This window comes from Nansenia antarctica (genome assembly GCF_963989245.1).
Source record: "Nansenia antarctica genome assembly, chromosome: 12".
In the NCBI taxonomy this organism is placed as follows: Eukaryota; Metazoa; Chordata; class Actinopteri; order Argentiniformes; family Microstomatidae; genus Nansenia; species Nansenia antarctica.
The window spans coordinates 32100495-32116542 of record NC_137682.1 but is presented as its reverse complement, the minus strand read 5'-3'; the positions used below and the strand labels follow the sequence as shown (position 1 = coordinate 32116542).

The 16048-nt window shown below is 42.5% G+C and overlaps 1 protein-coding gene across 1 annotated transcript; it reads left to right on the top strand.

Annotated features, from left to right (window-relative positions):
- Positions 1-6901: 6901 nt before the first annotated feature.
- Positions 6902-7398, top strand: LOC308169066 (DNA-directed RNA polymerase II subunit RPB9-like; the record flags this gene model as incomplete). The annotated part of the gene is made up of 3 exons (XM_080543700.1): positions 6902-6997; positions 7145-7218; positions 7320-7398. The coding sequence occupies 3 exons, from the start codon at positions 6902-6904 to the stop codon at positions 7396-7398; spliced, it is 249 nt and encodes an 82-aa protein (XP_080399826.1).
- Between the last annotated feature and the right edge of the window lie 8650 nt (positions 7399-16048).

Here is a 16048-nt window from a genome sequence, read left to right as displayed (position 1 = left end):
ATTGTTTATTCACAAAATGCGGCTGATATTCTGTCGGCGCCTATCAGCATTCATTAAAAATCCTCCAATACAATAAACATTTTATCTGTGTGTGTGTAAAATTCACTGTTAAAATACATAGGGGGAGGAGTCGGGGCGCCGGCCGAATGCAAGTCTATGGCAGGCCAAATACTTTTGGCTTACACGTGAGCTGTAGCAGCGCTCCAATTGGCTGTCTCCTATTTCTCGGCCAGGGCAAAAATTGCGCCCCGAGCATGCGCAGATTATAGGCTTACCTAGGCTGCAGCCTAGGGCCACTACCACTAGGTGTAGTAAAAATTTAAAAAATGCCCTGAATATCCCTGAATATCCGGTTGTTAAGTCTGACGTCAAACGTGACGTTTTGCAATTTCCGGCTCCAAACCAGAAATACAACATTGTGCGCGCGACGCGAGAGAGTTTCTGCCGGGTGAGATGTCTTCAGATAGAAAGTAAGCAAGTTGAAACGTTAGCAAATATAATTGCTGAGTGTTCTGACAGAGAAAGTTGGTTAAAATTGGTCGTTATTATTGTGACTAGAAAGTGTCTGACTGACACTTGACAATGACTATAATTCCATTGTAAATAGTGTCAAAGAACTATCAAGCTAGCTAGCTAGCTCAGAGGTGATGAGATGAGCTAGTCTGCTGCACACATGCCAGCTAAAGAGCTAACTGGAGGCACTTTATTATTTTACTTAAGTTAAATTAGATATACAATCTTTCTTATTCTGCTAGAATTGGGCTTCATTGGTAATACCATAATGGCATATTTACAGTACATGGACAGTGGATTGAAGCATTTGAAATGTCTGTTTTGTATAGTATAGTTGGACATGTTTTTTTTCCAGGTGAGAGAGTAATGTCAAAATGACATTATCTGACTGCATTGCCCACAGCAATCCAAAATTCAATTATAATTATGTTATAAATTGATATGGATCAATTTATACCTCTTATTAGATTATAAATACTCTGGTTGTTATGTTTGCCTTTTAGTTGACAGCAAAAGGGAGAGAGGAGGATAGGGAGGGAGAGAAGGAGAGAGAGCAGGATGGTGTCGGCACACCAGAGAGAGAGACAGCAAGAACCAGGTGAGAAAGTGGACAGGTAGTCAAGACCACATAAGTAAGTAGCCTTGAGAACCGATGGTTCTCGAGCCTAATGGCCCATAGGGAAGGAGGCTATCTCCTGTTTCCGTAGCGTGAGGCGGCTTAATGTACAAGTTAGTACACCCCCTGGACATGACGCTGGTATGTCGCAGGGTCTTACCCCCTGGGGGGGGGGGGGGTCCATGCCACGGTCCAGGCCACCCCCCCAAGGCAGCAAACCTAGGGGAAACACTGTTATTCTCATGCTAAAATCGACTGTAAATCCAGATTTTAAAGTTGATATTCTTCCCCGTGGAGCATGCCCCCATAACCTGTGCCCCACCCAAAATGTTAGCACCAGCGGCCACTGAACACAACACTGTGTGCATTGGCCTTTAGTCTGCTGCTACAACACAACACTGTGTGCATTGGGCTTTAGTCTGCTGCTACAACACAACACTGTGCATTGGCCTTTAGTCTGCTGCTACAACACAACACTGTGCATTGGCCTTTAGTCTGCTGCTACAACACAACACTGTGTGCATTGGGCTTTAGTCTGCTGCTACAACACAACACTGTGTGCATTGGCCTTTAGTCTGCTGCTACAACACAACACTGTGCATTGGGCTTTAGTCTGCTGCTACAACACAACACTGTGCATTGGCCTTTAGTCTGCTGCTACAACACAACACTGTGTGCATTGGCCTTTAGTCTGCTGCTACAACACAACACTGTGTGCATTGGCCTTTAGTCTGCTGCTACAACACAACACTGTGCATTGGCCTTTAGTCTGCTGCTACAACACAACACTGTGCATTGGCCTTTAGTCTGCTGCTACAACACAACACTGTGCATTGGCCTTTAGTCTGCTGCTACAACACAACACTGTGTGCATTGACCTTTAGTCTACTGCTACAACACAACACTGTGTGCATTGACGTTTAGTCTGCTGCTACAACACAACACTGTGCATTGGCCTTTAGTCTGCTGCTACAACACAACACTGTGCATTGGCCTTTAGTCTGCTGCTACAACACAGCACTGTGTGCATTGGGCTTTAGTCTGCTGCTACAACACAACACTGTGTGCATTGGGCTTTAGTCTGCTGCTACAACACAACACTGTGCATTGACCTTTAGTCTGCTGCTACAACACAACACTGTGCATTGGCCTTTAGTCTGCTGCTACAACACAACACTGTGCATTGACGTTTAGTCTGCTGCTACAACACAACACTGTGTGCATTGGCCTTTAGTCTGCTGCTACAACACAACACTGTGCATTGGCCTTTAGTCTGCTGCTACAACACAACACTGTACATTGGCCTTTAGTCTGCTGCTACAACACAACACTGTGCATTGGCCTTTAGTCTGCTGCTACAACACAACACTGTGTGCATTGGCCTTTAGTCTGCTGCTACAACACAACACTGTGCATTGGCCTTTAGTCTGCTGCTACAACACAACACTGTGCATTGGGCTTTAGTCTGCTGCTACAACACAACACTGTGTGCATTGGCCTTTAGTCTGCTGCTACAACACAACACTGTGCATTGGCCTTTAGTCTGCTGCTACAACACAACACTGTGTGCATTGACCTTTAGTCTGCTGCTACAACACAACACTGTGCATTGGCCTTTAGTCTGCTGCTACAACACAACACTGTGCATTGGCCTTTAGTCTGCTGCTACAACACAACACTGTGCATTGGCCTTTAGTCTGCTGCTACAACACAACACTGTGCATTGGCCTTTAGTCTGCTGCTACAACACAACACTGTGCATTGGCCTTTAGTCTGCTGCTACAACACACCACTGTGCATTGGCCTTTAGTCTGCTGCTACAACACAACACTGTGCATTGACCTTTAGTCTGCTGCTACAACACAACACTGTGCATTGACGTTTAGTCTGCTGCTACAACACAACACTGTGCATTGGCCTTTAGTCTGCTGCTACAACACAGCACTGTGCATTGACCTTTAGTCTGCTGCTACAACACAACACTGTGCATTGGCCTTTAGTCTGCTGCTACAACACAACACTGTGCATTGGCCTTTAGTCTGCTGCTACAACACAACACTGTGCATTGGCCTTTAGTCTGCTGCTACAACACAACACTGTGCATTGACCTTTAGTCTGCTGCTACAACACAACACTGTGCATTGGCCTTTAGTCTGCTGCTAAAACACAACACTGTGCATTGGCCTTTAGTCTGCTGCTACAACACAACACTGTGCATTGACCTTAAGTCTGCTGCTACAACACAACACTGTGTGCATTGACCTTTAGTCTACTGCTACAACACAACACTGTGCATTGGCCTTTAGTCTGCTGCTACAACACAACACTGTGTGCATTGGCCTTTAGTCTGCTGCTACAACACAACACTGTGTGCATTGACGTTTAGTCTGCTGCTACAACACAACACTGTGTGCATTGACCTTTAGTCTGCTGCTACAACACAACACTGTGTGCATTGGCCTTTAGTCTGCTGCTACAACACAACACTGTGTGCATTGGCCTTTAGTCTACTGCTACAACACAACACTGTGCATTGACCTTTAGTCTGCTGCTACAACACAACACTGTGCATTGGCCTTTAGTCTGCTGCTACAACACAACACTGTGCATTGGCCTTTAGTCTGCTGCTACAACACAACACTGTGCATTGGCCTTTAGTCTGCTGCTACAACACACCACTGTGCATTGGCCTTTAGTCTGCTGCTACAACACAACACTGTGCATTGACCTTTAGTCTGCTGCTACAACACAACACTGTGCATTGACGTTTAGTCTGCTGCTACAACACAACACTGTGCATTGGCCTTTAGTCTGCTGCTACAACACAACACTGTGCATTGGCCTTTAGTCTGCTGCTACAACACAACACTGTGCATTGGCCTTTAGTCTGCTGCTACAACACAACACTGTGCATTGACCTTTAGTCTGCTGCTACAACACAACACTGTGCATTGGCCTTTAGTCTGCTGCTACAACACACCACTGTGCATTGGCCTTTAGTCTGCTGCTACAACACAACACTGTGCATTGGCCTTTAGTCTGCTGCTACAACACAACACTGTGCATTGGCCTTTAGTCTGCTGCTACAACACACCACTGTGCATTGGCCTTTAGTCTGCTGCTACAACACACCACTGTGCATTGGCCTTTAGTCTGCTGCTACAACACACCACTGTGCATTGGCCTTTAGTCTGCTGCTACAACACAACACTGTGCATTGGCCTTTAGTCTGCTGCTACAACACAACACTGTGCATTGAACGTCTTACGTATCTTATTATTGTTGTCCTGCACCTTGACAATAAAAAAAGGCCATATGGCTTTGTGTGTTTCACTGAGATCAAATGACACCTCACGGCTGCCCTTGTGATAAAGAACACAAAAATAACATACAGAAAAATAACATAAGTATAAGTAATGTAATAAGTACATAAGAGTGATGGCAAACTAGTAATAATAATAATAATGCCAAAAATATGAATCAAACAGCAATACCAAAGTAAAAAAAGAAAATGTGAATGTGTGATTATGTGGTGTAAATGCAGATGTGGTGTATGTGTGTGGATGTATATAAAGTGTGTGTGTGTATTATGCATACATGAGTAATATGGAACAAACGATACATAAAGAACATAAAACATAAACTATACAACAAGTTTATTAATTGTATTATGTTCACGATTTTGTCAAGAATGGTAAGAACAACGTTTTACTAGCTCCGCTCTCTGACGTTAGTGACGCAGGAACACTCTACCTCTAATCTTTCTCTGTGAATGAATGAATGAATGAATGGTCTTTATTGTCATTGCTATAGTACAGGTACCAAACAACGACATTTGGGAGGGGGGGCTCCCCTGGTGCTAGGAAAAAAATACTAAAAACAAGAAGGGAAAAGAGCTGGTTTACATAAATAAAGGCTATGTACACTATCCACTATACTATACTATACAAATAAAACACTGTGCTGTACTCTATGCTATGCTATACCTATTCTAACATTTCCTATCTCTGAACCTTATGTACCCGAGGGTTGTCATATTGCACATAGTGTTATTGCACATTCATTTAAAGTGTCGCAGTTTGCAGGTTTGAAATGTACACAGTTGTGTTTCAGTGTTACGCCGGGTGTACACAGGGCCATTGCGTTGCACCGGAAGTCATTCATCTCAATGGGGCCGTTGCGTTGATCAGTTGCCTTGCTCTGCATTGCGTTTCTTGACCGTCAGGGTGCGGCAATCAGTCAAAAAATGTCAGCTTATTGCGTTGCGTTGGATCCGGAAGTAAACCGGAAGTAGTTTCTTGCCCGGAGCTCTCGCCTCAGATTTTAAATCCTCAATTTTGGCCGCCATTGGCTAAAATCTGTAATTTGGCTCTACAAGTGTTAATATGTCATTTTATGAAGTTTTTATATGTTTTCAGGCGAGAAAGTAACCATATATATATATTCACAAAATGTGTCCAGTTTATCAAAATAACCCGTTTATATATATGATCTGACGTTTTTTTCCCCACTTCTGTGGGAAACTTCGCTAGCAACACGAGTAGAGTTGTTGCGTCTGCATCGCACGTTGAAGTACGTCAAGTCCATCCCAACAGGTTGCGCCAGAACGACGCAATGCAATGGCCCTGTGTGCACCCGGCGTTACACTTGATTTCAATCTAGTAGCTGCCATCAAATTGTCTAGATTGTCCAGATTGTCCAGGGTGCATATTCCAAACACATTTCTTGTAGTCTGCAATTAAATGGGCCTTCTTATATTAGGGGTAGTTTAATCTATTTACTGTATTAAGTTGACATTCTATCAGAACTCAATTGTTCTAAGTCACCATCAGCCCCTCTAAAAGCAGGCAGGCTATGGGGCACAGGCACGACACCTAGGCTGTTCATACTGAGAACAGTTTGGAAGTCAGCTGATTTGTTTACCGTTATTACAATATATAGCTCCAGGTAACTACACTTTCATTCCGTTGCTTCCTTATACGCTAGCATAGACAGCTGTGTTCAAATCATGTTAGTAGCGTGACTTTGTAATAAAAACCACTCAGATGAGATGACGGTTTTACCTGGCTACATTGGATCTTTAGTAGCTTCTGAATAACGTAACGTCAAAAAGTAACGTAACGTCAAAAAGAAGCAAGACTGCTGCGATTGGTCAGTGCCACCAAGTGAAATGGCATTCTCAGTAGCATCTGAGGTATGAGCGGCTGGGTCATGCCAGAATTAGTCCGCGTCAAAAATGTGTCGTCCCCCCCATGATGTAATCATATCTTTTGAATGCCGATGCTATGACGACGCGCATTCCGCACATTCTGGACTGCTGGGCCAAATAGTGTCCACCCTGTGACGTTGCTATGCCACTCTTTACTACCACAGATTAATGTGCATATCTTAAATTGGGAAGACAAATGTAATCATCTTGCACTTGGCCGCAGACTAATTCTGGCATGAAAGCTGTCTTGCGAGTTCCATGGCAGTTGACCATCTGAGGGCTTATTTGTATATTAGCATGTTATGGACCTGAGTGTCTAGTGATGTCTTCTCTGGGTAGACTAGCCAGATAGCAACCCTCTTCTAGGACATAGAGTTGGAGACTTTGCCATGTATAGAGAAAGAAATGAGACATATTTGCATGATGCATAGATGACTCATACCTATAAAGATACAGAGAGGATTGGCTAGATCGTTAGGCCTAATCCCCGAGATCTTCTTCAAATAGACATGTTATTGTCTAGAAGTTATTATCTAGACTCTAGACTCAGATAATTAATGGTAATGTTTGAAAAATCTTTACCCCTGTCTACTTTATTTTTCAGTAACAACATGTTGTATCCTAAAGAAGACAAGGAGAATCGTATCCTGCTCTATGCTGTAAGTGAATTCTTGCTACAAATTAGCTAACTAGAGTTATTAAAGCCTCCCTGATTACTCCTTGTTGGTTTGCGTGTATATTTCACAGTCCAAAGTAAATTAATGATTTTGCAAGTGTTCTGTTCACTCAGTTGTCTCAATGCTCAGTGTAGGAACTGTGACTATCAACAAGAAGCAGACAACAGCTGCATCTACGTAAACAAGATCGCCCACGAGGTTGAGTAAGTGCAGGGATCTCAATATGGTCCAGACATGTTTGTCATTTGGTCACATCTGTCATGGGTACATGGATCAGCTAACTCTTGGTCTCGTCTCTCCTCAGCGAGCTGACACAGATCATTGCAGATGTATCCCAGGATCCAACGCTCCCCCGGACAGAGGACCACCCCTGTCCCAAGTGAGGATGGCCGTCCGTCTCAAACACTTCTCACGCATTTATCTCTGTTCTGTCTCAAGTCAGGCATGTTCTCCACTTTGGACTCTCTATGACTCTCTATGACTCTCTGTGACTCTGTATGGCTCTCTGTGACTCTCTATGACTCTCTGTGACTCTCTGTGACTCTGTATGGCTCTCTGTGACTCTCTGTGACTCTCTATGACTCTCTGTGACTCTCTATGACTCTCTATGACTCTCTGTGACTCTCTGTGACTCTGTATGGCTCTCTGTGACTCTCTATGACTCTCTATGACTCTCTATGACTCTCTGTGACTCTCTGTGACTCTCTATGACTCTCTGTGACTCTCTGTGACTCTCTATGACTCTCTATGACTCTCTGTGACTCTCTATGACTCTCTGTGACTCTGTATGGCTCTCTGTGACTCTCTATGACTCTCTATGACTCTCTATGACTCTCTGTGACTCTCTGTGACTCTCTATGACTCTCTGTGACTCTCTGTGACTCTCTATGACTCTCTATGACTCTCTGTGACTCTCTATGACTCTCTGTGACTCTCTGTGACTCTGTATGGCTCTCTGTGACTCTCTATGACTCTCTATGACTCTCTGTGACTCTCTGTGACTCTCTATGACTCTCTATGACTCTCTGTGACTCTGTATGGCTCTCTGTGACTCTCTATGACTCTCTGTGACTCTCTATGACTCTCTATGACTCTCTGTGACTCTGTGACTCTCTATGACTCTCTGTGACTCTCTGTAATAATTAATAATTAATTAATAATTTTGCCATTTAGCAGACGCTTTTATCCAAAGCGACTTACAATTACGAATTACAGGGACATTCCCCCTGGAGTAACTGAGGGCTAAGTGCCTTACCCAAGGGCACACTAGTAGTGGTGTGGCTTCAGGCGGGATTTGAACTCACAACCTTCCGATCCCTCAGAACAGAACAACAGAATTGTGATCAAAAAGAATAATGAAAAATGTATTATAAATGACAGAACAACAAACCATCTATCACCAAATTATAATCTGAAAGAGGAAGCGCTACATTTTAAGCATATGTTTTCTTTGATGTTTTCAATGACAATAACGTTTAAGCTAATCTAACAAAGAGTTCCCTGGAGTGCACACAAAACATGATTTAAGATGTGGTGACCACCACGTAGGACCAGGTAAATACACACCACCCAGGCAGGAGACCACACAGAGTGAGAGTTACAAGTCCGCCTAGCAGGCGTATATAATTAGAAAAAAGTAATGTCAATTAAAGAAAGAGGTATTGTCCAACTTAAACTGATTTATAAATCGGTGCGCACGCAAGTAGAATTTGCAGTGCGCAAGTTCCACGCCTGGTTCCCTTTATAAATCACAATCAGCTCTAAATTTTCGAATGAAGGATCTGAAGTGAAGTGGTGATGTTCCTCCCTCGCTGGCCAGGAACCTCAACAATGGCATGCTGGCCGATGACATTCCTTCCCCGTTGCCATCCTTTTTGCGAGGTTGAAACCCGCTTCATCAACCAAAGTGGCCCGAATCTCATCAGAGGCAATTACTCTCCTAGGTCGTAGTCTTGGTCATCCTCTTGTTCTTGCTCATCTACGTCCTCCTCCTCCTTCTCCTCCTCTGACTCTCACTCTCACTCCTCTCGCTCTACCTCTCTCTGTAAAATTGGCATCCATTGTTCTCCAACACAGGAGAGCTCACCTTTAGCACCTTTATTGCTAAAGCTATGATTGATCATTGAAAAGCAACAGGTGTTTACCTATATGAGGAGTCAATGCTGTCATTGATGGTTTGAGTTTACCATTCTGAATGGTCAGAATCTGAATTGCTTTTATTAGATCTTACTGTACACAAGTGCAGTACACAAGAGTAAAATAATTTGGCTTTGCATCCTCAACATTGACATTGCAGAATTCAGATAAAAAAAACACAATAATAATAAGTAACGTTATTAGAACTGCCATGGGGAAGAAACTCTTCAGGTGGCGTGAGGTTTTGGTCTTGATAGACCGGAACCTTTTTCCGGATGGAAGTCTTAGGAAGAGGTTGGGTCAAACAATATGAGGATCAGTGATGATCTTTCCTGCTCTCTTACTGGTCCTGGAGTGGAACAGGTCCAGGAGAGATGGCAGGTTGCAGCTGATGACCTTCTCGACTGACCGAATAATCCGCTGTAGTGATGTTCACCGCCCACCTGTCCACAGGTCCTGTGAAATGATTGTCCCCAGGAATCTGAATGACTCCACAATGCTAACTGGGGAGTCACATGATATGGGGAACTGGGCTCGTCCTATATTTGCTAAGAACAGAATATCATTATCAGGTTTCTAGATACTTGGTCCCTATTGAAAATGTACTTTGTAGATTTTAGATTTCAGAGATGACACTGACACACTGATTTGGGATTATTTACAGAACAGTATTTACAGTGGCCAGAGGAGGGCAGTATGGTTCCAATGTGGGATAGGAAGGGTTGGGGCTTGGCTAGGAGAAGAGTGAACTAACATTGTTCCCGTTAATATTTCCATTATTCAAATGAGCAGTGTGTTTACAGTTATTGAGCTTGATTTGTTTACCCTCAGTCTCATTTACAACAGATGCATTTTATTCTATGACGGTTAAAGTGAAGATGTTCATAAATAAAAAGTGGGGGGGGGGGAAAGAGTGCTTTGTAACTGGTGGTACAGTGTTGCCTCAAGGCAACATTTGCAATTTACCACAATGGTACGGTGTTGCCTCAAGGCAACGTTTGCATTTTAACAAGTTTCCATTACTTAATTAACAAATAAAGTAAATTAAACTATTTGAAGGTAAGCTTTACTCAGCTATTATTATGAATATATTTTTTTCCAGATTGAAAAAGGCCAGGAAAATATGTTTTCAGACGATGTTTGTGGAGAGAAATGGCTAAGCTGATCCTTGTGGGACAGTCTGCAAAAAAGGGATTCAGCATCATGGCCTACAGAGACATGTGACACATTCAAACACTGCTTTTGGTTCCTTATGGCCCTGCCTCTTTTTCTAAGTATTGCATCATAACTGGGGATGCATTGTGTGAATGTAAAAGGCCAAGAATGGGTATTTGCCTAGAGGCAACAAGGTGCCATAGAGGGTTCGTAATGTGTCCTACTGATCACCTTATTATTTATATGAATACATTTCATAACATGCAATTATAGATCAAATTCCATTGTACAACATAGTTCAGGTGAGGGGCTGTTTTGCAATGGTTGGGTTTGTTTTGGACAAATCATGCCCCTCAGCTCAAGAGACCTGTCATGTCTTTGTGATGTCATAATGTATTATTATATTATTTTTATTTTATCTTTATTACATTCTATTAATGTTTTATTCATATTTGATCAGTTCTCTTTTACCCTTCTAATTCCTACTTAGTTCCATAACTGTATATGTTACCAGTGAACTTGTGAAGACAAGAGCAGGTGATCTCCAATTGATGCGGGTTTTATTGTGTGGCTCTGTGCGTACAGACAGACACGCAAAATGAGAGAAAATCATTCCCCTTATGGAGGGGGGAGGGAGGGTGAGGAAGGCACCCTTACCCCCTCCGTCCACTCTCCCCTCCATAAGGGGAATGATTTAAAGTAACACCGCCTGCCGAGCCCAGCCTACCGGCTCTGTCCTATTTTTATTTCATTGTTTTATTGAAATTCTTCGTGAACTGATATTTTGGGGGAAACAATCTCTCTTACTTCACGGCTGGCTGGCTGGCTGGCTCTCTCTCTCCCACAGGACTGAGCGCCATCTGATGGTGACATTTGGCATGACATAAAATATATTCCTTTATTTGAAATCAGGGGGAGGGAGGGTGTGGAAGGCACCTTACCCCCCCTCCCGTCCCCTCTCGGCAGGCGTGTTACTTTAACTCATTCCCCTTAGTGAGGGGGGAGTGGAGGGAGGCGGAGGGGGAGTGTGAGGGTGAGGGCAAGACACCAAAATTGCCACACATCAATGGCGGCTGCCATTCAAGGCTGAGTCTCGCTCACTGGCAGGAATCTATGTCTGTGTCTTGCCCTCACCCTCACCCTCCCCCTCCGTCTCCCTCCATGGAGCATTATGAAACATCCCAAAAACCAGGTCTAGTATTTATTGCAGATTTTGAGAAGGCCTTCGATAAGGTTAGACTCGACTTTATATATAGATCCCTGTCATTTTTTTACTTTGGGGAATCTTTAATTAACTGGGGTAAAATTATGAACAAAAATACGAGCTGTAAAATTATAAATAATGGGTATTTGTCAGAGAACATCCCATTATTAAGAGGAGTCAAACAAGGTTCCCCTCTCTCACCATACCTTTTCATATTAGCTATTGAAATATTAGCTATTAAAATACGATCAAATAAAAAGATTAAAGGGCTGGAAATTAATGGTATGGAGGAAAAGGTCTCATTGTATGCAGATGATTCCAACTTTTGACTGAGCCCCTCTGTGTCGTCCTTGCAAACACTCACGAGTGATTTAAACCTTTTTTCTGTGTTGTCTGGTTTAAGACCCAACTATGACAAATGCACTATTCTCAGGATTGGGGCACTGAAAGGAACAGCTGTATCTATCAGAAATCTATCAGCTGTATCTATCAGAAATAATGACGGTAAATTTCACAAATAAAATGAGTAAAATGGATAAATCATTACAGCCTTGGAGGGGTAAAATGTTAACAGTCTATGGCAAAATTGCACTAATTAACTCTCTGGTTGTCTCACAGTTTACATACTTATTTATGGCATTACCCACTCCTTCAGAGCATCTTTTCAAATGGTATGAACAAAAAACCTTCAAATTCATTTGGAATAATAAGCCAGATAAAATTAAAATAAAATATGTATATAATAGTTATGAAAACGGTGGACTGAAATTACTGAATATAGAAGCCCTAAACTATTCTTTAAAAGCTAATATTATTCCAAAATTATATGAAAATACAAAGTGGTTCTCAAGTAGATTATTACAAAGTGCTCATCCCCTTTTCAAAAAGAGATTATTTCCCTTTCTACAGATCCCTCCATCTATGTTTGCCCTAACGGGAATCTCCAGCTTCCTGAAGGATGCCTTGAAGAACTGGCTGGTTCCAATTCTATCCACCTGAGGGCCGAGATGATATTCTTCAGCAAATAATATGGTTCAATTCCAATATTCTAATTCAGAGAAAACCATTTTACTGGAAACAAATGTTTGAAAAAAATATTGTATTTATAAAAGACTGGTAGCATTTGCCCCATCCAAGACTATAATCAGTTGACTGCAGCCCTCCATTTGCCCCATCCAAGACTATAATCAGTTGACTGCAGCCCTCCCCCCGAATGGAGGAAAATAATCAATAATGACACCCGAAATATAATTGTCTGCCACCCACCCATAAACAATTGGAAATGGCTAAAAGGGATTAAAATAAATAAACCAATCTATAATTTTTACACAACCTCAAAAGATTTAGTGGCCATCCCATATCGATTACACAATAAATGGGAGAACCTGTTTGATTGTCCACTCCCATGGTACCAAGTGTTTAATCTCATTTATGAAACAACTGTCGATTTCCAGATAAGATACTTTCAATTCAAGTTAATTTATAATTATTTAGCAACAAAAAAAATGTTACATATCTGGGGCCTAGAAGAAACTAACCTATGTAGGTTCTGTGACAAGGAAATTGAATCCTCCCCCCATCTATTTTGGTATTGTCCTTGTGTAGCCTTATTTTGGACACAAGTACAAAAGCTTTATTCCAATAAAAATAAAACTCTTAAGTTGGACCTTGTGAAGGTTTTAATTGGTGATCTTGACGAGGAAAATAAAATGATAAATAATAAAACCATTTTATTAGGTAAAATATTTATATTCAAAACACAAAAAAAGAAGCCCTAAATATAAGTAGATTTAAAGAACTCCTTAAGCACAACTTTATTATAGAAACATACATTGCTGAAAAGAATGGAAATATGGAACAGCATTTGTGTGGGTGGGGCGCAGTCTCTATTGGAGAGGTCCTTGATATGTTCGCTTGACCTCGGTCGGAGTGCTATGTCGGGGACCTACATTTGTAAAAAAAAGTGTTGTTTGTTGTTGATTATGTTATTGATTATCTGGTGGTGTTTAAGGTAGTTATTATTATTATTATTATTATTATTATTATTAATATTATTATTATTATTATTATTATTATTATTATTATCCTTATGTATTGTTTTACCCACTGTTGTCCTCCTACTCTAGTTTCGTTCTTGCTTACTGTTGTGGTTGTTTCCCTGTCCTTCTCGTTGTCTTGTCTGTCAGTCTGTTGGTTGATTGTTTGTCTTGTATAAGTGTAGTCCCCCTTTCCATCCTCCCCTTTCCCTCCCACACTGACCTCCCCATTAACCCCCCACCCCCACTCTCCCCTTGAACCCCCTTCCCTCCTTCCCCCCACCACACCCCCCCATCCCTCCCACTTCCATCCCAACCCTGGTCTCCCCCCCCTCTCCCCACCCTTCATCTTAAATATATCAAAAATAAATAAATAAAAGTACTATGGTCCCCCATTCTGGGGGGGTGGAGGTAAGGGCCTTATGCCCGGGGGAAAAAAATAAAAAAAATAATCAAATGAGTCAGTGACAAGTCAAATCAAATCAAATGTATTTACAGTAGTGACAGTGACGTAAACACCAATCATTGGACTTCATGTAATGTTTCAAACTAACGGGTTGAGTGATTGGCTGAACGCAACGTGAAAGAGTTGCGTTAAGCGCGTTTATTACAGGAAAAAAAACGCTCTGGAAATGTGATCAGCACTCATAGCAGCCTCTAGTCCAATCAAATTACTTGGTCGCTCTATGACGTTGAACCACTGTGAGCAAATTTACGAACACAGCATTCTTTACTTCAAAATAAAAATAAAACGCACCTAGAATTGTCTTATTTGAAGTATTGAGTTGGGAGTGAACCATTTTGGTCGTCTCTTGGTGCAAAATTCTGCTTGACTACATGGAAGGGGCAAGCCATGCGATAACAACAATCTCTCTCTCCCTCTCTCAGTCATGTTACGCCGTAGTTCTCGCTTGAACGACCAGACGGACGAGGACGGTAACGTCAGCAGGATCTCGTACAAAGAGAGCCCTGTGAGGTGTGTGTGTGTGTGTGTGTGTGTGTGTGTCACACTTGATGTAGAGGCATTAGCATTAGCAAGGTATGCAAATCCTTGTGTACTACTAATGTTCTCTGTCCCCCCATCCACTCTCTCTCTCTCTCTCCCTCTCTCTCTCTCTCTCCCTCTCTCTCTCTCCCTCTCTCTCTCTCTCTCTCTCTCTCCCTCTCTCTCTCTCTCTCTCTCTCCCTCTCTCTCTCTCTCTCTCTCTCTCTCTCTCTCTCTCTCTTTAGATACAATAAGAGGAGAACAGGTGCGCATAAGGCAGCTTCCCCAGCACCTGCTACTGTTCTGGCCCCAGCCCCGGCCGTGCCCCCCAGGGTGAGTCTGGCCCCAGCCATGCCCCCCAGGGTGAGTATTCCTCCCCCAAGCCTGCACACGTCCAGTGAGGGCCTCTCCAGTCAGGTAAGCCACTGAGCCCAAAGCCAGAGTAGCACTGACACCTCTGGGGACTCTTCCTCTGATGGCTCCCAGAGTGCCAGGACTACCACTGCCAGCTGTGGTAAGTACAGTGACACATTGAATTTAGTTTAAATTAGTTTAGACTGAATTTTGCATACTTTCAGAACTTTCTTATTCCTGCATACACAAAATGCCTACTTAATGGTAGGCAGTATGAGTATTCGTACACAGGACATTGGCCCACAGTTTTTTGTACTTCCTTGGCCAGGCTTGGCCTCATCTCAGGCAGCAACACAGAGGGGCACAATGGATGTGATCTGCTCTTATGGTAAATGATGGATGGATGAATGGATGGATGGATGGATGGATGGATGGATAGATGGATGGATCTTTTTTCATTTGTATGCCTCTTTCTGACCTGAACATGCCATTGCTGAATACACCCAAAATATATTTTAAAAAATTATAATAATTAAACAAATGTACAATGTCTGTTTTTACCAACAATCTTACAATTAGCACAAAATCTTGCTTCCGCAAACCATTTCACAAACACTTCCGCAAACGTTGATCCCATTGTTTGTGTGTGCGTGTGTGTGTACGTGTGTGTGTGTGTACGTGCGTGTTTATTGCAGTGTGCATGTGCATGTTGTGGTGTGTATGCAGATGTGTTGCGTTGCGGTGTGTATGCACACGTTGGTCGTGTGTGTGTATGTGTGTCTGTGCATGTGTGTGTGTGTGTGTGTGTTTGCGTGCGTGCGTGCATGTGTTTATTCAAGTAAAGTATACTTAACAATTCGCGTTATCTCTCTCCTGTAGATCATTAATTTTGTTAGCATTACTTGTTTGTTTGTTGACATTAGCCTTTTTCTCTCTCCCTGTAGCTGGTGCGTTGTTCAACATTGGTGTGAGGAAGGCCATCCTGCTTCTTCTCCTCTTGACTTTCGGTGAGTGTCACTTCACATCCATTTCATTCTAGATTCATAAGTCCTACTTGTGTGGTGTTACTAGCCCACCAGCAAGCTATTCACAGTGATATATATGATGTGACCTCTTTGGCCCTATTAGTACATTTTCCACGAAAGATTTTTAGTGCCTTTTGA